The sequence below is a fragment of the Globicephala melas genome, chromosome 14 (genome assembly GCF_963455315.2).
Source record: "Globicephala melas chromosome 14, mGloMel1.2, whole genome shotgun sequence".
Classification (NCBI taxonomy): Eukaryota; Metazoa; Chordata; class Mammalia; order Artiodactyla; family Delphinidae; genus Globicephala; species Globicephala melas.
Window position 1 is genome coordinate 45526945 of NC_083327.1, and position 25528 is coordinate 45552472.

Consider the following 25528-nt stretch of genomic DNA (forward strand, 5'->3'; position numbering starts at 1 on the left):
ATATATATACGTTAAGTACTATTATTTCCTCAGTTTCACTCTCCCAAATCAAAAATTCTGAATATTTTTCGGAGTATTTATACTTACTTTCACATTACTTATCAAAACTGTTACCCAAATTTACACACCCTTCATCAGTTCATAAATTGCTATCACAGAAATATTTAGATCTGCATCCTGCCGCGTTCATTTTACAAATTCAAAAGTGAAGCCTGGAATCCGAATCTAGAACCCAGATCTCAGGCCTTCCAGTTGACTTCTCCCCCGGATTCACTCTGGCTATTCTGCAGTTGGGCCGATCCTTCTGGACTCGCCCGATGCACTAACAGAGCTTCTGCATCTCTGCCCACTGGATCTTTTGTTTGTTGTTGTTTTTTTTTTTTTGCGGTACGCGGGCCTCCCACTGCTGTGGTCTCTCCCGTTGCGGAGCACAGGCTCCGGACGCGCAGGCTCAGCGGCCATGGCCCACGGGCCCAGCCGCTCCGCGGCATGTGGGATCCTCCCGGACCGGGACACGAACCCGCGTGCCCTGCATCGGCAGGCAGACTCCCAACCACTGCGCCACCAGGGAAGCCCTGCCCACTGGATCTTACACTCTCGTGGGATGCCAAGAACTTGGAGGTTCCAGGAACGTAGAAATCACCTGTGACCCGCCACTAGCCATCACCAGGACATGCCTTTGCCCAGTCTGCCGCTGCCACAGCGTCCTAACCCGGAAACCTGGTCCCGCCTCCGGTCCCGACTCCCCCAGAGTCCCGCCTCCAGCTACATAGTCACGCCCCCGCACGCCAGGCCGGCCTTAAGCCCAGACAAGTCGGGCAAGGATGCGCCGCTGAGGGGCTTCTCAGGCTCAGGCCCTGCAAAGCCCAGGAACCAATCCTTAGGTGTCCATGGCAAATGCCAGACCGGGTGTCTTCACTATCCCTGCAAATCCCGAGCGGGCGTGGGACAGGCGGCCCACCGGCCAGGCCCAACGAGTCGAACGCGGAACTAGGGAGCAGGCGGAGGCAGGCGCTGGGCTGTGGCTCAGCAGGCCTAGCCTGGCTTTGGGCCTCCGGCCTCGCAGCCGGGGACTCTGCGCCTGCGCCCGCCCGGCAGCTGCCTGCTCTCCCAGTGCGCCGCGGTCCCGGCTGCCGCGCGCCGCCTGGGTGTCTGGGCGATCCATGGGCTGCAGCGAGGGCCGCGATGACAGATTACGGCGAGGAGCAGCGCAACGAGCTGGAGGCTCTGGAGTCCATCTACCCTGACTCCTTCACAGGTGACTTACGCGGCCGCGGGCCCGCAGCTACTCGGGGTGGAGTGGGACCGGCCGCCACCGCCACGGCCCTCGGCATCCTGGGCCAGGATGGAGAAGGGAACGGAGAGGCCGTGTGGCCACCGCGCCCTCTTCTCTACTTCTCTTCAAGGTTTCAGGCATCTACGAGTAACTCTACGGCTGTTTTCTCTTCTTCGCTTGTTTCCTGAAATCTGGAAGTCCGGGCGAGGCTGGCGAGGTCCCTGGAGTCTCGGGCCTGGAATTCAGTCGGGGGCAAAACCAGAGAGTTCCATTGTGACTTAACAGCAGCCCGAGGTTTAGTGAAATACACGAATATAGATACTCCAAGTGGGAGTAGTCTTTCCAGTGCCGCACAAGTGTCAGTTTTCACATTTTCACCTCTATTCAGGTAGAAGCTGTTTTTCAGACGATGGCGTTTTAAAGTTTGTGGGATTCAGAATTCTCAGTTACCCAGAATCCGTTTTGAGAGTAGTGTTGTCCCAGAAGTTTGTCGTTTTTCTTTTCTCTTCTTTCTTTCTTTCGTTCTTCTTCTTTTTTTACATTCTCATATTCTGCAGAATGCCCCATGAATGAGGTGGCCCAAATTTCAGGTCCACTGTAAGATCACAGGTAATTAGACCAATAGTAGGATATCATCAGGCCTGGCTTCCTCTTGCTAGAAGCAAGGTAGTGGAGGCTCAGGAGAGGTAAGTGCTTGCTCTGGGTTGGCCAGAAAGTTAGTGGCAGGACTGGTAATAAGAGTAAGGTCTGGGGCTTGGGATCCAGCTCCAGCTGGGATGAGGGGGAGCAGAAGATTACTTGGGAAGTTGGGCTAATGTGAAATATTAATGAGAAGTTCATTTGGTATATTTTAAAGGAAGAGAATTCTTCAGTATTAAGCCTTCAGATGATTCTGAAAATGCTGCAAGATAACCATATCAATATGGCTTCTCTCACTTTACACTCAGTTTTTGAGAGGTGATCTAATAAAGCGAACATGAGCGAGTATAGCCTAGGTTTGTGGGATTTACCTTCCCTATCCCTTCCTTTGAGTGTTGTCCATCACTGATTGTCAGAATTCAGAGTGTAAGGTAATGTTATTTTAACTCATAAACTCCCTTTTCATTGTTTAGCTTAGTTTTCTTAGCTCTACCCTTTGATCACTGCTTGCAATGGTAGCAAATTTTGTTCTGCTTTGCCAACAGGCAGATGTCTCTCAGCTATCCCTGTATAGCTCCAGTCCTGTTCATGTTCTCTGTCAACAGCAGTACAGCTGTGCTGTGAGGATGTTAAGGGGATGAGTGAAGAGGGGTTTGAGAGTGTCATTAACTGGGTGAGTGTGTATGGAGTCTGGCTCCCTTATCTATCCTTGCTTATATATCAATGTCTAAATAAAATAGAATATAGGGTCAGTTGTTGGATATATTCTTAATCATGACGTTTGGTCATTTCTAGTATATTGGAAACGTAACAGGCATGAACACAGTGTAGGCAGAGTTAAGAAAGCATAAGATGTGCTGTTGTTTTCATTTCTTTGGGCATAAGGTATCACTCATTAAGTACTGTGCACATAAGCATTTATGACAGTGATACATTTTTAACCCTAGAATAATTGGATGGTTCTTTCAAATTGTACTAAGCTCTGATGTAGTTCAGTATGTGAAATTCTTGTCAGATGCAAAAGTGCTTGAGGATTCCGAGCCAGGGTAATGAAGGACAATATGTGAATCTTTGACGCATCAAGTATTCTGCAGTGTCAGCTGAGCCCACCTGTCTCTAATTCCTATCAGCAGTCCTACAATTGCATTAAATAAATTAAAATGAGATGTCTTGATTTATAGTTCTTTAGGAACTTTGATCAAGTTCTGTATGATGCCTCAAGGAAAAGGCAGAGGGCTTTGGAATCATATATTTCCATGTTTGGTCTTTTGAAATTTTGAGGATTTGCAAGGTTTACTGTTTTACAGCTTTCTTTCGTGTTGATGATTTCATACTTTAATATTTTCATACCAGGTTTCAGAAAGAGACCTTGTTTGTGTCAGTTTGCCAAGGAACACTAATTGGTAGTTTTCAAACGTCACTTTGAATCACATTGAATATTAGATTTGGTAAATACTTTTTTTTAAGTACATGGTAGAGTGCTGACAGAGAAGCCTTTGTTAAGTACATCATGACCCCCTTGTGGATGCTGAAGAGGCACAATTCAGCCAGCCATAGTCCTAGGCACATAGACCTAACCTGACTTTAGAATTGTTGCTTGACTATTTGCAGAGAACTTTTGGCCTGATGTTGCATTTGTTGTGAAATATGACAGATCATAATACAGTTTCTTCTCTGTGCCTATTCTGTAGCTTGACTGCACATTGATCCAATTCTCCTAACAACTAGTCTCCCAAAATGTAAATGGACTTTCCTGATACCACATTCTCCTTCAGTGCTTCACTTGACAAGGTCCTGCTAAGGTAGTTGAATTTGGTTATTTCCATTTCTGTGTCAAAATCCTGGCTATCGGGTGTTTTGTTGGAACAAATTGGTTAGCTTTAGGCTAATCAAAAGTTAGGTTCCCTTAATTCTCTTTGATCTTACAGAGAGGGGTACGTAATCCTGTATTTGCTTATATTAGTACCTCTAAGTAACACCCATGAGCTTAACAGTTAAAATTGCATCTTAGAGATGGGGCAGAAGTCATCTTGTGAAAGCAGTTTTTCTAGGACAGTCACTTTCTAAGATCCAAAGAGACTTATTTTATCATGAGCGGATCTGGTTCTTTGTGAAAACCTTAGTGTCATTTGTGTGTCCTGTTAGTGTACCTTTCAGCTACTACCTCCGTTTTCTCTACTCTTTACAAAATCCTAAATTCTGTCTAGTTTACCATCATCTGCCCCTATATCACCTAACACTTATGCTCCTCCGCTGGTTCCTTCCGCAATGCCCACCAACCTTATTCTTTTTCTCAAAAGTATTTTGATCCACTCACAGTGGTGGAAGTCTGGTCTCTAGTGAAAGTTAATCTTTCCTCAACTCGCCCCAACTCACAGTGTGTAATGCATTGGGATAGGATTATTGCTTCATGAGAACTCAGGAATAATTCATCTTTTCAAGTTCAATTCAGTAAGTTTCCCTATTTTAGTAACCTCCAAGCTTTGGAATATAATCCCTTTTCCATTTTTTTTTAATTAGATTAAGCTATGATACGAACCCCCAAATAACTGGTTTTAAAAAGGTAAAAGTTTATTGCTCTTGCACATAAATGATAGATGTGTAGCTCTGGTGCAAGAATTCTTCAGGGACCCAGGCTTCTTCTTAGTTCTTTGTCATTGCTAAGATGTAGTCTCATGCTCATGGTGAAGATGGCAGCATTCCTTTTCCAGGCAGTAGGATAGATAAAGGAAGGAAGGGAAAAAAAGAAGAAGAAGAAGAAGTAAAAGACAGCAGTTTCTTAAGAAATTTCTTAAATATTTCTTAAATTTCCTTAAGGAAATTTCCTCAAAACTATAAAAGGGCTTATTTCTTTCTATCCCATTAGCTGGAACTCGGTCATTTGGTGAGACCTAACTGGAAGGGACGCTGGGAAAGATAGTCTTCATCCTGGGTGGGCAATACGCTCAGTTAAAAATGGTATAACTGGAAGAAGGGGAGAGTGGATATTAGCAGTGTTCTCCAATATTTTTTTTTGTTTGTTCCTGGTTCACAATTTTCTCTCTGTAATGGCAGTTTGGTGGAATGCGTATCAGCTCTTTGTCCTTGGACAAATCATATAACCTCTCCACGCCTCAGTTTACATATCTATTTAATAAGGAATAATGTAAGCGTAAAAACTTTATAACTGTTAAACAAATATAAGATACTCTTTACTAGAAATTTACCATCTTAGTTGTGGATTCTTCTAATAACATGGCTTCATAACTCCCGTCTTTATCAACGAACAGTTTTGATTTCTGTTTCCTCCAACTGCAGGGGCCATAGCCACAGCTTGGATGGGCCATCTTTAAAATTTTGGCCTCTGAAATTCCTCTTTCTGTCTATAAGCTTTGTAGCCCTACGGTTTTTCATTCCCATGCTTTTAGTGAACATGCCTCTCATCATGAATTCTCATGGTTTGTTAGTTTATCAGCTTCTTTCTTGTTCATCTTGCCTCCCTCTCCTGTCTAGCTCCCAAGGTCAGGCAGTTCAGGGATGTTCTTGCTAGCATTCCCATGTCCTCATTTACCACATGGGGTCCTCATTTACCATATATTTAGTATACTTATTGTTAGAAGCTCAATCTCTTGGGAAAAGACATCAGGTAAATAATTTACAACACAATGTGATGATTCTTTCATGGAGGTTCATATAGAATGCAGCCACAGCAAAGGGAGAGGGGACGGTCTGAGTTGTTTTGGAGAGCTGAGGGGTGATGAGTTATGTGAATGAGACTGGGGGATGGGGCATATGTGCAGAAGCATGACTCTGTGAGAGCCAAATGTGTTCAAAGGACAAGTAGCTGGGTATGGCTAGAAAGTAAAGTGAGAGTCACGGAAAACGAGACTGACAAGTACACAGGGGCCAGATCACGAAGGGCCTTGTTAGGGATTTAGATATGATCTTACAGGCCAATGGTTCATTCCCCATTCCCCCTACCAACAGCTGCTCAGACACATACAGCACATAGAGACTGCCATGTCAGAGCTGGATCTCTCGGTACTTAGGTGGATTCACAAATAAAATAGGCTTCTCTTGAGTTTGTTTTTACCTGTCATGGCTGCTACTTTTCTTTTAACCTTTGGCACTTTTTCCTCCTCTTACTTTTGTTCTGCAAATTTAGGATCCCTTACATAGCTGACATTGGCCCTTATTTTTCTCTCTGTATTCTCTCTGGCGATTTCATTTAGTCGAATGGCTTTAGCTGTCACCTCTGTGGATGATCCCAAATTAAATTCAGGCCCAACTCTCTTTAGCCCCATTTGCCCATTTCTAATTGCATACTTGATAACCTCCAACTGAAATTCTGTGTTCTTCAAATACATCTGGTTTTTCTTTTCTATTTCTGGTTTTTGTTATTGGCACTGCCTACAAATTCAAGTTGTCACACATCACCATCTTAGATTTGTCCCTGTTCTTTGCTGTTCCCATTGCTCCCAGCCTAGTTCAGAACCTCATTAACTTTGCTGAAACGATTTCAGTAACTATCAGGTTTCATCCTGCATCTAGTCTTGTTTTTCCCCTTCCACTTTATGCACTGTTGCTAGATTTATCTTCTATGCTTAGAAATAGAATTCTGACCTTATTACTTCTGCTAAAGAAAGCTATCACTGTCCACACTAAACTTTCAGCTGTATATTTTCAACTTGTTTTATTCACTGCATGTACATTCTCTAGTGGAATAATTTCTAATTCCTTGCATAGTCCTTAAGCTTTCACACCATTATACCCTTTGCCGTGTTACTCTATTCTGCATTCCTTTTCTCCATCTCTATTTACCAGTATGCCTTTATTCACAGCCTAGCTCAAATGACTTCCCTGGAATTTCTCAGCTGGAAAAATTTTTTTTAAAGAGAATGAAACTCTATACAGTTTATATTCAGTCCTGCCAGTTACTGGCTATATAACTCTTTTATCTCAGTTTCCACATCTCTAAAATTGGGATGATACTATATTTAACTGATTCAAAGACATAGTTTTACATGTAAACATTTCTGAAATATGAATTTGTCTTATAATTGATTACATATCATAGTTTAATTGGTAGTTTCTTTCTTAGTGGTACATAAAGTAGGGTGCATCACATAATTGATGGCATCTTAAACTTGGTGAAATGTGGTAACAGTATAAAAGCAGGATTTTGGTGTGAGAAGTAAAGGATCTTTGTGTAAATGCATAGAACAGCACAGGTGCAAAGTAATGCTCAATAAATGTTAGCTGTTGTTACTGGTTATAGGTAACCCCTAAATTACAGCCTCATGGAGCCCTAGAAAATGATAATAAGTTGGAATGTCATTGAGTTGAACCCTTATTTCTATAGTTGCAATGTTTATATTTCATGACATGTAAATGCTAAGGTTGGTCATGAAAAGAAATAGGAATGAAGTACATCAAATATATTTTACACACGTTTGTTAGAAAAAAGGTAGGGCCAATCATATTATAAAAACTTTATTATAATTACCTTTTAGGGACTTTTTCTGCATAGGCTGGACTGCCTGAGGCCTATTAAAATATGAGTCCAGTGAGTCTCTTATCTTCCTGACAAACACCTTTGTACTAACCATAGATGTTCATCATTGCTTCAAGTACTTTCAAACTTCAATTAAAATGAGGGAATATGTCTTGATTTTTTTTTTTTTTTTAACATTTTGGCCGTGCCACTGGGCATGTGGGATCTTAGTTCCCCCACCAGGGATCGAACCTGTGCCCCCTGTGGTGGAAGCACCGGAGTCTTAACCACTGGACTGCCAGGGAAGTCCCCTGAAACTTTTATTGATAATTCATTTTATTGATAATTCATTTATTTATGAAGACTTCAGAAGTTCTCGAATAGGAAAAGCTGAGTAGTTTTTGTGGTGACTTCTTCAGAGATCCCCTTACTCTTTCATGTCCGAAAGAGGCTGCTGAGCTGCACAGGGGTCAGGGCTTCCCAGGCCTGAAGTGAAGCACAGACTTTTCTTTTGGACTCAGCAGCAATCAAGGGTGACTTGAATTTTCCTTGTTTAATCATCTAATGGTTCTGAATATTAGTTCAGCTCTTTCATTGAGCCAAACTTTATTGAGTTTCTAGATACTGCCAGGCACTGATGTAGGAGTTCTCAGAGTTTTTACAGTATTCTTGTGGGGGAATAGATCATAAACAGGTATATAGTATCAGATAGACATCAGGCTTCAAAATAGCATATAAAGCTTTCTTATTTATGTAAATGTTGATTGACATGTCTTGCTTAACAAATTATAAGTAATTTGATACTTGGATTCATGGATAATTTTGTAATTCCATGGAAGATGGTAGATTTTCAATAATTTCTGAAAGAATAAAGCTTGGTTCTAGAGATGATATAGAAGAATGAGAGAGCTAGAAGACACAAACTCTAACAAATTAATATTTACTGTTTGTCATGGAGATTCTGAATTATATTTCAGAATATATAAGTATAAAAATTAGTGATAATACTGAGTATTTATGAGGGTAGGTTCTGATGAGAAACATCAATTTTTTTTTTTTGCCGTTTCATTTGGAAATTTTTTAGAATGTAATTTTCCATGTATAGGTGGAAATTTTGAATTAAAAAGTAAATTACTTATTTTAATTGATTTGATAAAACTCAAAGAGGGTATCTATTATAGGTATTTTTTTCCCCAGATTAAAGAAAACCCTAGATTTAAATAGAAATTGATGGACGTTTTATCGTTTGAATTGTTCTATTCAGTCTGTATTTATGGAAATGGAAATACAGGCTAGGAATCAGTTTCCAGGACTGGATATTGATATTTTGCTAATAAGGAAAAGCATGTGCCGTAGGAAGCATCTTAATAACTTAATCTCTGTGTATAATTTCTTGCAGTATTATCAGAAAATCCACCCAGCTTCACCATTACTGTGACATCTGAGGCTGGAGAAAATGATGAAAGTAAGTCTAATCAAAAATACTTTAGGTTTTTCTAAGCCCTTCTCTCGGGAATTTTATTCATTCTGCAGCCATTGTGTTGGGCATTGCATGTGTGGAGGTGCTAAGGTGCTGTTAAGAATTTAGTATGAATGTTACATATTTCTTGTCAGTATTTACTATGGAATAATGACTTCTAGAGAAACAGAGAGGAAGTCAAGGAGATGTATTCTGACAGTAAGCTTAATTCTTAAAAGTGAAACAGAAACATTAACAATACAGCAGATAAGAAAAGGGTAGGACATATTTGTCAAGAACACTTGGCATGCACACGTAATTTAGTGGTTGTGTGGTATTCCTTGGCATAGCATGGACTTTTTCCTCTTCGGATATTTAGATTGTTTACTGGACATTTGCTGTTATAAATTGGGCTGGATAAATACCTCTCTGCATTTTTCCCCTCTCTCTTTAGAATGGATATTGTACTGTTATTTAAGTATGTGTATACATAAAACCAAATAAAAACCAATATTGTACAAGTGTAGAACTAAGACAAATATACAAATTGAAATAAAGGAGCTATAAAACTAATAAATTAAAATTAATTTAAATTTGATACATGTTGGGGGAAGAGTGTCATAAGTTCTTTTCTGCTTTTAGTCCAGTTCAGTTAATATTGTAATTTGATAAGAATGTTGTATAAGTTGGTGTTAACCCCAAGGATTTTTTTTTTTTTCCTGTCAACTAAAATTCTGTCATGGGTATTCAGTAATACCGTTTTAGTGGTGTCATTTGATAACTCTAAATCTGTCTTGTAGAATTGAAAATGAGGTTAGTATTGATATTACTGAAATCTGAATTAAAAAGCTGTTGAATACAGTTATTTACATATATTTATATAGATAGATATTTATATATATTTATATATAATTATATAAACTTCTTTGTTAACGTCATACATAAAAATTAAAACAAAATATCAAGCCAGCACATTTTGAGGTGTTTTTTTTTCCATTCCCATGGAGAGAAATCTAGATTTCAATTAAAATCATCAATATCAGGAAGTTTTAATAATTAAAATGTGAGTTACAGGAAAGGCAAAATCTAGACAAAGGGTCATTTTGATGAGTAAGTTTTAACAGAAAATGTTTAGCCCTACTGCTTAGTTGGCGAAATTGAGAATTCATCATGCTAGGTAGCAGAGAGATACTTTGCACTAATGCGCCTGTAAGAATCTCACACCTGTACCAGTGTCAGATCTGTGAATTGGCACAGGCCAAAAGACTGGGGGAGCATGTATGGATGAGTCAGGTTAAAAGTTTCTCAGATAGCCTCTCAAACTGTCCAGTTCACAGCTGTGTACTCTAGCAACCCCTTAGCAGTACCCTGCTGGCATTGTGCAGATAGCAGTATGGACTCCTGCACTGGAGCTGGCTCTGGTAGAGGCCTGAAAATGAGCCTAAGGTAGTACTTTTTCTGTATGTCATATTCAGTGCATTTTGTTCATCTTAAGGAGAGTTTTAAAAAGAATGTGTTCTTCATCCTCTTTCTCTGATGTGCAACATGATAAAATACTCACAAGTAGTAGATGTGTTAGAAGTGATCTTTGGTATTCCTGTGATTTGTTTTCACTTATATTTGTGGTACATGTTGTTTATGTTAGTAGTAATTATCTATCTGGTCTCATGGTAACCTTGTTTCTCTTTGTAGGAAAATCTGTTATGCTACTTTTCATTGACACATTGTAAATTAATTAATGATTCAACAAAGATGTTGACCTCTCTGTACTTTACATTTTAAGGTGTTCATATCAATCTCTTATCTTGTGTCTTTAGCTGTCCAGACTACCCTCAAGTTTACATACAGTGAAAAATACCCAGATGAAGCTCCCCTTTATGAAATATTCTCTCAGTTAAATCTAGATGATAATGATGTCTCAGACATTTTAAAATTATTAGCATTACAGGTAAGGAAGTAACAAGTTTTGTAATGGCATTATTTTATTGGCCTTAAATATTATACAGTAATGTTAAGGGTCAGAAAATGCTATTAAATATGTATAACCAGTGTTTTGAACAAGCAAAATTCATGATGTGTGTGTGTGTATATATATTCACAAAGCATCTTTATTTTTGTTTCCCACTGTACCTTTAAAATTTGAGTAAGAGAAGTTCTTCCTATACCCTTGTTTAAAACTCAGTTAACCCTGTGACTTGTAGGCGATAAAAATGTGATTAGGGACTCTAAGTTATAAACACAGTTAAAATTTGGTTCTCAGAATGCCTAGTCCCATGTAAACTTAAAAATTCCAACTTAAAAAACATTAAAACTCCTAACCCCCCTGACCTGTTGCAGGCTAGTTGCCTATAATTTGGTAAGAGAAGTGGTGGAAAATGGATATCAGAAAGTTCTTACCTGGCTATTTCTGTGATGGGATGGGCTACTCACAGTCTGGGCATGGGGGATATTTAAAGCTCTCTCTTGCTTGGGTAGAGAGTTTTCATGGGATCTTCAGAGTAGGGAGTAGGGAGGGCAAGTAAAATCTTACTCCACCAGCTTAAAACAGAAGTCCTGATTTTGTTTGTTTTCTAAGAAGAACTGACATAAAACATGTCTCCATCATAAATGCGACTTGTATATTTCAAAGACTATAGATGCTCTAAATGCTGACATTTTAAAAATATCTGGAGCTATTAGAGAATGAAGAGGGAAGGGATATATCAAACATTAATTGATGCTGATCTGGGCCCTGTTCACTCTGTTACCCAGTGTGAAGTTATATTAATTCTCTATATTTGGTTTAACATTCTTCTTGTAAAAACATTGCAGAGAGCCTGGAACAATATACTGTATTCAGTCAGTCATATATTAATGTAAGTTATTTGATCTGAGTGATTTTGTTAATATGCATTTTATATTTCATTTATACTCAGACTCCTTTCTTTCAAAAAGAAAGTTTTGATTTCTTTCTGATACTTAACCTGAGATCAGAGATAGAGCACATATTTGTATTTTTTCCCCTAAAAGTAGTTACATTAATTTTTAGTTATCAAAATAATAAATTTATATTATAGAAAACTCAGAAAATACAGAAAATAATGAAGAAGAAAATAAAGATTACCCTTAATCTCACCAGTCAGGTATAAATGCCTAATAACATTTTGGTACGAATTCAGAAAACTTTTTCCTACAGTAGCTAGCCCTATCAGTTCTCCAGTATGTTATCATTATTTTAGTTCTTTGAGGGTATCTTAAGAGCTCTGACAATGGACTGAATTTTGAGGGCAAAGTGATTTTCTAATATAATACAACAATAAAGAATGTAGGTACTTTTATGATTTATCTTTATGTATCCTTTTTTCTTTCTATTTGTAATGGTTTAAAACTAAAATCATGAAAACACGCTGGAGAACTGATGTTGCTAGCTACTGCAGAAAAACGTTTTCTGAATTCTACGTATATTTATGATTATTACATAGAATTTATTGAAATTTCTTTTTTTCTCTGTTTTAGGTTTAATATGGCAAATTCCAAGACTTTTAAAATGTTATTTTTATATATATGCTTAATTCTTAAGTGATCCAAGAGTCCAAACTTATGGTGTAACTGAATTAGTGATCATGTTATAAATGTATGAAGTGTAGTGATTATGCTGAAACACCTTTTTTCCCCCCACTGGTTAGTTAGTTGTTTTTATTTTTCTGAGAATTGTGTTTCTCACTACAACCGTTTTTTCTTTTTTGGTTACATAGACAGAAGAAAACCTTGGTATGGTGATGATCTTTACTTTAGTGACAGCCGTGCAAGAAAAATTAAATGAAATAGTAGATCAAATAAAAACTAGACAAGAAGAAGAAAAAAAACAAAAAGAAAAAGAAGCAGAAGAAGCTGAAAAGGTATATTTAAAAGTCAGATTTTCTTTCATTATTCTTTAAATCTGTATTTTTTGGGGGGGTTTGCTTTTGGAAATTTCAGTAATTTGGGGGGAATCACAAAAAGAAGCACAAGTAAATTTTAATAAAGCTTTACTAAGTAAAATTTTAGAAGGTCCCTCATTTAGTTGATGCACATGGCACAATAATGATTAATAATCAGTTAGTTAAAGGTTATTAAAGCTTATGCAGGTAAAATCAAGAAATATGAACTATTTCACTTACGGTATAGAGTTTAGAATTATAAAGCCTCCACCAGAGTGATTTAAATATTTACTAAATGTAAAGAAAACCTTAGATTCTAAAATGAAGTAAAAAAGATAAGCAATGATGTTAGTGTTATGAATTGATGTGTATTTAAACATATTAATATTGACAGTAGCAACTTTCTTCTTAACAGTGAATAGCAATGGGGACACATTACGTATTATCTTTGCTTTTTTGTAATAAAAATTAAAAAAGGACTTTTCCAGAGTAAATTGCCAAAACCAATTAGAGTAGCCAGTGCAGGCAGAAATCAGACTAAATATTTAAACTTGAAACCATTTTTCTCTGTTTTTCCTGTGAGTGGCTGTATTCATTTGTCTAGAAGATCATTAGGCTTTATTTTCTAACTGTTGTATCATTTATCTGGTGGTGTGTCTTTCTTCTTTTCTAAGCAATTATTCCATGGCACTCCTGTTACAATCGAGAATTTCTTAAGTTGGAAGGCCAAGTTTGATGCAGAACTCTTGGAAAAAAAGAAACGAATGAAAGAAGAAGAACAAGCAGGAAAAAATAAATTAAGTGGTATGACCCCTCATATCCTGTTCCTTTAAGCCCTCCTATATTATTTCTTACATAGCAAGAGGATCATTTGGACAGATTTCTATAAGAAAATAATATACTTAGGCATCTAGGACAAAAAGAGAAAGCATTCTCTCCATATGGTGATGTTTCTTCACACATAATTATAATTAATTTTTATGGCTTATCTTTCATCTAAATATTGGAGTGGATAGATGTTGAGATATAATTACCATGACTTTTAGGATCACAAGCCTTAGGACTGATAGAATCAAACCGTTTGTTTTTCTAGGACTCTGAGGCAGATTAGGTTTTCACTTCTTCCATTTTAATGCAAATACATTTCATATGCCTCTTAGCTACTCACTGAGTTCATAAATTGATTGAAATTCACAGGAAAAAACAGGTTTTAAGACTTGTTTTTTTTATAACTTGTTTATATTATTCTACTGTTTAAAGCATTGTAGGGGAGATGGAGGAAAAGTATGCCATTCGAGTTAAATATGTTTATTTCTTTTAGGGAGACAGCTATTTGAAACAGATCATAATCTCGACACATCTGATATTCAGTTCTTGGAAGATGGTAAGATAATGTTAGAATTCCACATGTACATAATGTGCTGTTTTTATTAAACCATGAAAATCATAGTGGTAACTTAATGTAAATTTTTCCTCCCAAGGCTATAAAGAAACACATTTTGAAGAATAAATTCAAATGTTTGATCAATTTATACATTAAACTACAGCAGAGTATTTTTTTGGTAACATCTTTATTGGAGTATAATTGCTTTACACTGGTGTGTAAATTTCTGCTTTATAACAAAGTGAATTAGCTGTACATATACATATATCCCCATATCTCCTCCCTCTTAGGTCTCCCTCCCACCCTCCCTATCCCATCCCTCTAGGTGGTCACAAAGCCCCGAGCTGATCTCCCAGTGCTATGCAGCTGCTTCCCATTAGCTATTTCTTTTACATATGGTAGTGTATATAACTCCATGACACTCTCTCACTTCATCCCAGCTTACCCTTCCCCCTCCCTGTGTCCTCAAGTCCATTCTCTACATCCCTGTCTTTATTCCTGTCATGCCCCTAGGTTCTTCATGACATTTATTTCCTTAAATTCCATATATATGTGTTAGCATATGGTATTTGTTTCTCTCTTTCTGACTTACTTCATTCTGTATGACAGACTCTAGGTCCATCCACCTCACTACAAATAACTCAATTTCGTTTCTTTTTATGGCTGAGTTATGTTCCACTGTATATATGTGCCACACCTTCTTTATCCATTCATCTGTCGATGGATACTTAGGTTGCTTCCATATCCTGGCTATTGTAAATACAGCTGCAATGAACATTGTGATATATGGCTCTTTTTGAATTATGGTTTTCTCAGGGTATATGCCCAGTAGTGGGATTGCTGGGTCATATGATAATTCTATTTGTAGTTTTTTAAGGAACCTCCTTACTGTTCTCCATAGTGGCTGTATCAATTTACATTCCCACCAACAGTGCAAGAGGGTTTCCTTTTCTCCACACCCTCTCCAGCATTTATTGTTTGTAGATTTTTTGATGATGGCCATTCTGACTGGTGTGAGATGATACCTCATTGTAGTTTTGATTGTGCATTTCTCTAATGATTAGCGGTGTTGAGCATACTTTCATGTGTTTGTTGGCAATCTGTATATCTTCTTTGGAGAAATGTCTATTTAGGTCTTCTGTCCAGTTTTGGATTGGGTTGTTTGTTTTTTTGATATTGAGCTGCATGTGCTGCTTGTAAATTTTGGAGATTAATCCTTTGTCAGTTGCTTCATTTGCAAATATTTCTCCCATTCTGAGGGTTGTCTTTTGGTCTCATTATGGTTTCCTTTGCTGTGCAAAAGATTTTAAGTTTCATTAGGTCCCATTTGTTTATTTTTGTTTTTATTTCCATTTCTCTAGGAGGAAGGTCAAAAAGGATCTTGCTGTGACTCATGTCATAGAGTGTTCTGCCTGTGTTTTCCTCTAAGAGTTTTATAGTGTCTGGCCTTACATTTAGGTCTTTAATCCATTTTGAGTTTATTTTTGTGTATGGTGTTAGGGAGTGTTCTAATTTCATTCTTTTACATGTAGCTGTCCAGTTTTCCCAACACCACTTATTGAAGAGGCTGTCTTTTCTCCATTTTACATTCTTGCCTCCTTTGTCAAAGGTAAGGTGACCATATTGTGTGGGTTTATCTCTGGGCTTTCTGTGCTGTTCCATTGATCTATACTTCTGTTTTTGTGCCAGTACCATACTGTCTAGATTACTGTAGCTTTTTAGTATAGTCTGAAGTCTGGGAGCCTGATTCCTCCAGCTCCGATTTTCTTTCTCAAAATTGCTTTGGCTATTCGGGGTCTTTTGTGTTTCCATACAAATTGTGAAATTTTTTGTTCTAGTTCTGTGAAAAATGCCATTGGTAGTTTGATAGGGATTGCATTGAATCTGTAGATTTCTTTGGGTAGTATAGTTATTTTCACAGTGTTGATTTTTCCAATTCAAGAACATGGTATATCTCTCCATCTGTTTGTGTCATCTTTAATTTCTTACATCAGTGTCTTATAGTTTTCCGCATACAGGTCTTTTGTCTTCTTAGGTAGGTTTATCCCTAGGTATTTTATTCTTTTTGTTGCAATGGTAAATGGGAGTGTTTCCTTAATTTCTCTTTCAGATTTTTCATCATTAGTGTATAGGAATGCAAGAGATTTCTGTGCATTAATTCTGTATCCTGCTACTTTACCAAATTCATTGATTAGCTCTAGTAGTTTTCTGGTAGCATCTTTAGGATTCACTACGTATAGTATCATGCCTTCTGCAAACAGTAACAGTTTTATTTCTTCTTTTCCGATTTGGATTCCTTTTATTGCTTCTCTGATTGCTGTGGCTAAAAAATTCAAAAACTAGGTTAATAGAGGTGAGAATAGGCAACCCTCTCTTGTTCCTGATCTTAGGGGAAATGGTTTCAGTTTTTCATCACTGAGAACGATGTTGGCTATGGGTTTGTCATATATGGCCTTTATTATGTTGAGGTAAGTTCCCTCTATTCCTGCTTTCTGGACGGTCTTTATCATAAATGGGTGTTGAATTTTGTCGAAAGCTTTTTCTGCACCTATTGAAATGATCATATGGTTTTTCTTCTTCAGTTTGTTAATATGGTGTATTGCATGATTGATTTGCGTATATTGAAGAATCCTTGCATTCCTGGGATACACCCCACTTGATCATGGTGTATGATCCTTTTAATGTGCTGTTGGATTCTGTTTGCTGGTATTTTGCTGAGGATTTTTGCATCTATGTTCATCAGTGATATTGGCCTGTAGTTTTCTTTCTTTGTGACATCCTTGTCTGGTTTTGGTATCAAGGTGATGGTGGCCTCGTAGAATGACTTTCGCAGTGTTCCTCTCTCTGCTGTATTTTGGTAGAGTTTGAGAAGGATAGGTGTTAGCTTTTCTCTAAATGTTTGATAGAATTCGCCTGTGAAGCCATCTGGTCGTGGGCTTTTGTTTGTTGGAAGATTTTTAAACACAATTTCAATTTCAGTGCTTGTGATTGGTCTGTTTATATTTTCTATTTCTTCCTGGTTCAGTCTTGGAAGGTTGTGCTTTTCTAAGAATTTGTCCGTTTCTTCCAGGTGGTCCTTTTTTTTTTTTTTTTTTTTTTGGTATGTGGACCTCTCACTGTTGTGGCCTCTCCCATTGTGGAGCACAGGCTCCAGATGCGCAGGCTCAGTGGCCATGGCTCAGAGGCCCAGCCGCTCCACAGCACGTGGGATCTTCCTGGACCGGGGCATGAACCCATGTCCCCTGCATCGGCAGGCAGACTCTCAACCACTGCGCCACCAGGGAAGCCCCAGGTTGTCCATTTTATTGGCATATAGTTGCTTGTAGTAATCTCTCATGATCCTTTGTATTTCTGCAGTGTCAGTTATTACTTCTCCTTTTTCATTTCTAATTCTGTTGATTTGAGTCTTCTCCCTTTTTTTCTTGATATGTCTGGCTAATGGTTTATCAATTTTGTTTATCTTCTCAAAGAACCAGCTTTTAGTTTTATTGATCTTTGTTATCATTTCCTTCATTTCTTTTTTATTTATTTCTGATCTGATCTTTATGATTTCTTTCTTTCTGGTAACTTTGGGATTTTTTTGTTCTTTTTCTAATTGCTTTAGGTGTAAGGTTAGGTTGCTTATTTGAGATGTTTCTTGTTTCTTGAGGTAGGATTGTATTGCTATGAACTTCCTTCTTAGAACTGCTTTTGCTGCATCCCATAGGTTTTGCGTCATCGTGTTTTCATTGTCATTAGTTTCTAGGTATTTTTTGATTTCCTCTTTGATTTCTTCAGTGATCTCTTGGTTATTAAGTAGTGTGTTGTTTAGCCTCCATGTGTTTGTATTTCTTACAGATTTTTTCTGTAAGATATCTAGTCTCATAGCGTTGTGGTTGGAAAAGATACTTGATACGATTTCAATTTTCTTAAATTTACCAAGGCTTGATTTGTGACTCAATAAATGATCTATCCTGGAGAATGTTCTATGAGCACTTGAAAAGAAAGTGTATTCTGTTGTTTTTGGATGGAATGTCCTATAAATATCAATTAAGTCCATCTTGTTTAATGTATCATTTAAAGCTTGTGTTTCCTTATTTATTTTCATTTTGGATGATCTGTCCATTGGTGATAGTGGGGTGTTAAAGTCCCCTACTATTATGTTACTGTCAATTTCCCCTTTTATTATGGCTGTTAGCATTTGCCTTATATATTGAGGTGCTCCTATGTTGGGTGCATAAATATTTACAATTGTTATATCTTCTTCTTGGCTTGATCCCTTGAGCATTATGTAGTGTCCTTCTTTTTCTCTTCTAATAGTCTTTATTTTAAAGTCTGTTATGTCTGATATGAGAATTGCTACTCCAGCTTTCTTTTGATTTCTATTTGCATGGAATATCTTTTTCCGTCCCCTCACTTTCAGTCTTTACGTGTCCCTAGGTCTGAAGTGGGTCTGTCGTAGACAGCATATATACGGGTCTTGTTTTTGTATCCATTCAGCCAATCTATGTCTTTTGGTTGGAGCATTTAATCCCTTTACATTTAGGGTAATTTTCGATATGTATGTTCCTATTACCATTTTCTTAGTTGTTTTGGGTTTGTTATTGTAGGTCTTTTCCTTCTCTTGTGTTTCCTGCCTACAGAAGTTCCTTTAGCATTTGTTGTAAAGCTGGTTTGGTGGTGCTGAATTATCTTATTAGCTTTTGCTTGTTTGTAAAGGTTTTAATTTCTCCGTTGAATCTGAATGAGTTCCTTGCTGGGTAGATTAGTCTTGGTTGTAGGTTTTTCCCTTCATCACTTTAAATATGTCCTGCCACTCCCTTCTGGTTTGTAGAGTTTCTGCTGAAATATCAGCTGTTAACCTTATGGGGATTCCCTTGTATGTTATTTGTTGCTTTTCCCTTGCTGCTTTTAATATTTTTTCTTTGTATGTAATTTTTGATAGTTTGATTAATATGTGTCTTGGCGTGTTTCTTCTTGGATTTATTCTGTATGGGACTCTCTGTGCTTCCTGGACTTGATTAACTATTTCCTTTCCCATATTAGGGAAGTTTTCAACTATCATCTCTTCAAATATTTTCTCCGTCCCTTTCCTTTTCTCTTCTTCTCAGACCCTTATAATTTGAATGTTGGTGTTTTTAATGTTGTCCCAGAGGTCTCTGAGAGTGTCTTCAGTTCTTTTCATTCTTTTTTCTTTATTCTGCTCTGTGGTAGTTATTTCCACTATTTTATTTTCCAGGTCACTTATCCATTCTTTTGCCTCAGTTATTCTGCTATTGATCCCATCTAGAGTATTTTTCATTTCATTTATTGTGTTGTTCATCATTGTTTGTTTCATCTTTAGTTCTTCTAGGTCCTTGTTAACTGATTCTTGCATTTTGTCTATTCTATTTCCAAGATTTTGGATCATCTTTACTATCATTATTCTGAATTCTTTTTCAGGTAGACTGCCTATTTCCTCTTCATTTGTTAGGTCTGGTGGGTTTTTATCTTGCTCCTTCATCTGCTGTGTGTTTTTCTGTCTTTTCATTTTGCTTATCTTACTGTGTTTGGGGTCTCCTTTTTGCAGGCTTCAGGTTCGTAGTTCCTTTTGTTTTTGGTGTCTGCCCCCAGTGGCTAAGGTTGTGTAGGCTTCCTGGGGGAGGGGACTAGAGGTTGTGTTCTGGTGGATGAGGCTGGATCTTGTCTTTCTGGTAGGCAGGACCTCCTCTGGTGGTGTGTTTTGGGGTGTCTGTGACCTTATGATTTTAGGCAGCCTCTCTGCTAATGGATGGGATTGTGTTCCTGTTTTGCTAGTTGTTTGGCATAGGGTGTCCAGCACTGTAGCTTGCTGGTCATTGAGTGGAGCTGGGTCTTAGCGTTGAGATGGTGATCTCTGGGATAGCTTTCACCGTTTGATATTACATGGAGCTGGGAGGACTCTGGTGGACCAATGTCCTGAACTCCGCTCTCCCACCTCAAAGTCACAGGCCTGACAGCCGGCCGGAGCACTGAGACCCTGTCAGCCAGAAAGAAAGAGAGAGAGAGAGAGAGAGAAGGAGAGAGAGAGAGAAAGAAAGAGCAACCAAACCAAAAAAACAAATCCAGCAATGATAACAAGTGCTAAATTATACTAAAACCAAAATAAAACAAACAAAAAAAACAGACAGAACCCTAGGACAAATGGTAAAAGCAAAGCTATACAGACAAAATCACACACAGAAGCATACACACAAAAAGAGAAAAAGGAAAAAACTATATATATTGTTGCTCTGAAAGTCCACCGCCTCAATTTGGGATGATTCGTTGTGTGTTCAGGTATTCCACAGATGCAGGGTATATCAAGTTGATTGTGGAGATTTAATCCGCTGCTCCTGAGGCTGCTGGGAGAGATTTCCCTTTCTCTTTGTTCGCACAGCTCCTGGGGTTCAGCTCTGTATTTGGACCCTCTGCGTGTAGGTCGCCTGAGGGAGTCTGTTCTTTGCTCAGACAGGATGAGGTTAAAGTATCCGCTGATTCGGGGGCTCTGGCTCACTCAGGCTGGGGGGAGGGAGAGGTATGGAATGCAGGGCGAGCCTGCGGCGGCAGAGGCCAGCATGATGTTGCACCAGCCTGAGGTGCGCCGTGTGTTCTCCCAGGAAAGTTGTCCCTGGATCCCGGGACCCTGGCAGTGGCGGGCTGCACACGCTCCCAGGAGGGGAGGTGTGGATAGTGACCTGTGCTCGCACACAGGCTTCTTGGTGGCGGCAGCAGCAGCCTTAGAGTCTCATGCCCGTCTCTGGGGTCCGCGCTGGTAGCCGTGGCTCGCGCCAGTCTCTGGAGCTCGTTTAGGCAGTGCTCTTAATCCCCTCTCCTTGCACCCCGAAATAATGGTCTCTTGCCTCTTAGGCAGTTCCAGACCTTTTCCCCGGACTCCCTCCCGGCTAGCTGTGGGGGAGTACCCCTTCAGGCTGTGTTCATGCAGCCAACCCCAGTCCTCTCCCTGGGATCGACCTCCGAAGCCCGAGCCTCAGCTCCCAGCCCTCGCCCGCCCCGGCGGGTGAGCAGACAAGCATCTCGGGCTGGTGAGTGCTGGTCGGCACTGATCCTCTGTGCGGGAATCTTTCTGCTTTGCCCTCCGCACCCCTGTTGCTGCGCTCTCCTCCGTGGCTCTGAAGCTGCTTCCCCCCCTCCGCCACCCCCTACCCCCATCTCCACCTGTGAAGGGGCTTCCTAGTGTGTGGAAGCTTTTCCTCCTTCACAGCTCCCTCCCACTGGTGCAGGTCCCGTCCCTATCCTTTTGTCTCTGTTCATTCTTTTTCCTTTTGCCCTACCCAGGTACGTGGGGGGTTTCTTGCCTTTTGGGAGGTCTGAGGTCTTCTGCCAGTGTTCAGTAGGTGTTCTGTAGGAGTTGTTCCACGTGTAGATGTATTTCTGATGTATTTGTGGGGAGGAAGGTGATCTCCGCGTCTTACTCTTCCGCCATCTTGAAGGTCTCCCCCCAGCAATGTATTTTTTAAAGTTTTATGATAACTTAAGCAGTATCAAAGATAGCAATAGATAAACAATGTGGTCACATTTGCCTCTAACAACTAGTAAACCAGGTCACTATGACTCAAGTGACCTGTTTCCTTCAAATTTCTAGTATCACAAGTCTATGGTCTATCATGGAGCTTTATAAAAACCTCAAGCGTAGAACTAACCAAAAGTCTTAGATTTTATATCACTCTCACTGTCTTTGGCACCTCTAGTCCCTTGTGCTTTCCTTTTCTTTTTTATCCTGACCCTTATGCTCTTGCTGCCTTTGTCCATCCATTGTCCATCCATCCACAAATATTTATTGCATCCCTGTAAGGCAGGCACTGTCCTGGCCACTGAGGATACAGCAGAGAACAATTTAGACAGATTTCCCTGCCCTCATGGAGCTTGAGCCCTATGTGTATCTCTTAAACTGAGCTCCTTACTCAGTCACCCCTCCAGTAGCTCCCTGGGTTCTGTACTTCATCGTCCTTCTGTCATGCCCATTATGCCAGCTGGGGATCCTCTAGCATCTGGCCTTTCGACATTGTTCCTGGACTACCTTCTGGAAAAGGTTAAGAAGGTTCAGAATCAGCTATCTGTTGAGGTGGCCCACTGCTAAATCATGCTTCTTAACCTGAGCTGGGCTCCTACTGACACTGAGCAATTTTTTTTAATTTTAATATCTTATTACATTCTTGTTCTAAGATTTTTAGTCTCAAAAAAAAAAATTCCAAAACCAAAAACCGTGAAACAGAAAACAAGGATATCTTCATCTATCCTCCTTCTCATTTTAGGAGCTTATTTTCCTTTCTATTTTGTTGATAAGTTTTAGATCCAGAAAGTTGAGTCTCATTCTCTCTTGAACTTTAAAAGTTTTACTGTCTTTACTCATTTTTGACTCTTTTCCTTGTCTAATGGATCAAGTGTCTCCTTATATCCAGTAACTTACCAAAAGCTCTGTTGATTCTGCCTCTGAAATGTCTTTTCAGCTCTTTCCTCCTAATTTGAAAGTTTTGTTATTTTTCAACTGGACTTTAGTAATAGCTTCATAAATTATTTCCCTGCCTCAGTCTCTTCCTCCTGGTGCCCTTTCCTACCTTGTAGTCACCACCTCTGAGGTGGTATTTCTAAAAGCCATGTGTAATGATGCCATTTCTCTCCGTACGGTCCTCTGCTGCTTAGAGGGAGAGGTTGACCTGCACAGTCATTCAGTTTGGCCTTCATCTGTGTTATCTCCAGATGTTTTTCCTCAAGAATCTTGTGTTCCACTTAGAAGTATTCAAGGTCTTAGCTCTTCTCTCTGCCTTTGCGTAACCTACCTAGAATTGCTTCATCCTGGCCCCTTTTCTTCTGGTTGCGTTCAAATTTATCATGAAGATATTTCAGATGTCGTCTGCTCCGTGAGGGCTTTACTGCTTCTCCCAGGCTGAGTCAGTTATTCGTTGGCTTGGACTTGACAAATTGTATTTTATTACTGAACTGCTCTTAGGCATGAAGCAAGACTCCTTCTCATTAAGTTGAATGTCAGTGGACTAGAGTCTGAGAGGGAAAGAAGGTAAACAATGTTTGGTGATTTAAGAGTACTCTGATATCCTACTTTATTTACTACAGATAGACTGAAGAGTGAAGATGTTTCATACAAAGCCTGGGTGTTACTTCCTATAGAGCTTAGACATTTGGAATCTTAGAAAGGCATACCACTGGTTACAGGGGAAGTGGGTGAGAGTGAAGATCAAATTTGTCAATTAATTATAAGTATGGTTGAGCTTTAATGATGTATATATCTCCAGTATTGGAAGAGATAAACTCTTGGTACAGGTCTCCTGGTCAGTGATAATCAACTTTGTATCATCATTGTCTTCAACTTATAACATGCCAGATCATAAATAATTCATTCTAGATTGGCTTTTTTTGTAGCTGGATTTTTTAGACTATGAACTGGAACCATGAAGTTGCTCTTAAAATGTGTCTCTGCTGACCAATACAGATCACTGTTGGTATGAGTAGTAGTTCAGGATTTCGTCACTTGCACCTCAGATGCACATTTAAGAAGTCTCTGTTTGGTACTGCCATTGGGTTGTATCTTTTATTTCTGAGCGTAAGACTGCAGGGGAAATCTTCTGTCTTTTGCAGCTGGAAACAACGTGGAGGTAGATGAGTCTTTGTTCCAGGAAATGGATGACTTGGAGCTGGAGGATGATGAGGATGACCCAGACTACAATCCTGCTGACCGGGAGAGTGACTTGACCGACTAATGGACTAGCCCGTCTCCAGAGAGGCTTGACTGCCATAGCATCTGTGGCTGTGCTAAGAGGGTGTTGATTTTCCTTTCTTTTTTCTAAGAAAAAATAATTTTCAGGAGAATATTCTTCTGATGGCTTTCATCATTGAACTTAATAAACTGATCTTAAAATTTCAGATATAAAATGTTCAATTCCTCTTATTGGTGGGAAGAAGGCCACATGTTTAAAATCATTTAGTGTTGGAGAGAAATTCTGCCTAAAACACCAAGACTGGAAGGTCAGCTGTTGCTGTACCCAGGTGTGGGTTTACATGCAAGGAATTGGAATAACTTGGAATTTCTGTGCTAGAGACTGGTGGCGTTTGAATTCTAAGGTTTGTCATTCATATAAAATATTAGAAGACTGAGGTGAACAGAGCATTAAACCTTCTGAATTCTAGCCTTCGGGCATAATAAATTTAAGTCTTAACAAAACCAGAAGCCCATATAATAGTCAGGAGTAAAATGGACTTTAGTCATATAGTAGTATCTGCATCAGAATCATCTTTGAGTTATTAAAAAGTGTGCACTCCTGGTCCCTTCTCAGTGGAGGTTAATAAACACTGAGCCTCATTCTGAGTTTTAAAACAGTGAAATCTCATACCTGTGACACAGGTGATTGTGATGCACACTCCTGATGAAGAACTACTGTCCTACAGTTGTCAAGTCTATAAATTGTGATTTTCCCCACTTTTCTAATTAACCAGTCTGAAGTGGTTTGAATTCTTGGGATTGTACACTGTCTGCAAGAGTACCACACATCCACATTCATGCACACATTAGACCTTTGTGATAATTTGGAATGATCGACTTGGGGGCTCCAGGCAGGAGAGCCAGGCTTCGTGCAAGTTATCCAGTCATTGCAGTTCTGGAGGATTGAATCTTAACTGCAATAGGAAATCACTTGTGCTATTGCAAATGGCTTCCTCAATTCAGAAATACTATGTACCCACAAACACAGCAATATCAATCCATGTTTATTTTTGAAGTCAGACCTTATGATTAAAATAAAGTTAAGACAGAACTATCATTGCGGAATTTAATGCTTTTCACCCACCTTGATCCTGACCAATAAAGAGGAATAGCAGTAATGTTCAGTATTTCTATGCAGAGAGAAGTCCAAAAGTTTGTTACGTGAGATTTTGCTTTTCCTAAGGAGAGATCCTTTCTGCAGCTGATCAGCAGTTGCATAAGAACCTGAAGGAGTGGTTCAGTTAAGAAAAGCAGTCGTGAGCAGTGTAGTATGAGGTCAATGAAGACTTGACCTTGAAGTATCAAGAATGATTACACTTGCCCCTCACATAATTTTTTAAAGTCTAAGTTTTACACATTTTCTACAGATATTGAATAACCACCTTTGTCATTTCAGAATGTAGGCAGACCCTAATGAAATGGAAATAAAGACAACCTGGTTAGTTCTAATGATAATCCCAAATATTTTCACCCGGAGTAAAAATTAACTTTACTGTTGGCTTTGTATTCTGGGAATTAACCAAAGACTCTGCTTCTCAAACTGGAGCACACTTAATTCCTGGATGTGTAACAGCATGACTGGTAGTATTTGAAGCAATAATTGGCCCGTCCTGAATTATCAGTTTTGCTCTTGGATTTGGGAAAATTTTTGTTTTGGTTTTTCTACTCGTGTTAACTTGTATACAG

General features: G+C 39.0%; 1 protein-coding gene across 3 annotated transcripts; it reads left to right on the plus strand.

Annotated features, from left to right (window-relative positions):
- Positions 1-983: 983 nt before the first annotated feature.
- RWDD1 (RWD domain containing 1) lies at positions 984-24006 on the plus strand. 3 transcript variants are annotated; one of them, XM_060283674.1, is made up of 9 exons: positions 1119-1258; positions 2461-2588; positions 3607-3717; positions 8788-8853; positions 10665-10795; positions 12582-12725; positions 13421-13550; positions 14068-14130; positions 23722-24006. In XM_060283674.1, exons 6-9 carry the CDS (start codon positions 12600-12602, stop codon positions 23841-23843), a joined length of 441 nt encoding a protein of 146 aa, XP_060139657.1. In that variant the 5' UTR covers positions 1119-1258; positions 2461-2588; positions 3607-3717; positions 8788-8853; positions 10665-10795; positions 12582-12599; the 3' UTR covers positions 23844-24006. The 3 variants fall into 3 exon arrangements, with proteins under 3 accessions (XP_030709486.2, XP_060139657.1, XP_030709488.2); XM_030853628.2 differs by lacking the exon at positions 3607-3717; XM_030853626.3 differs by lacking the exons at positions 2461-2588; positions 3607-3717 and having other exon boundaries at positions 984-1258.
- Positions 24007-25528: the final 1522 nt, after the last annotated feature.

Bases quoted from the DNA above. Each gene is read 5' to 3' on its own strand.
- RWDD1 (XM_030853626.3), top strand. From the start codon at position 1,186: ATGACAGATTACGGCGAGGAGCAGCGCAACGAGCTGGAGGCTCTGGAG. The intron at 1,259-8,787 runs GTGACTTACGCG...AATTTCTTGCAG, and splicing joins CTACCCTGACTCCTTCACAG to TATTATCAGAAAATCCACCC. The intron at 12,726-13,420 runs GTATATTTAAAA...TTCTTTTCTAAG, and splicing joins AAGCAGAAGAAGCTGAAAAG to CAATTATTCCATGGCACTCC.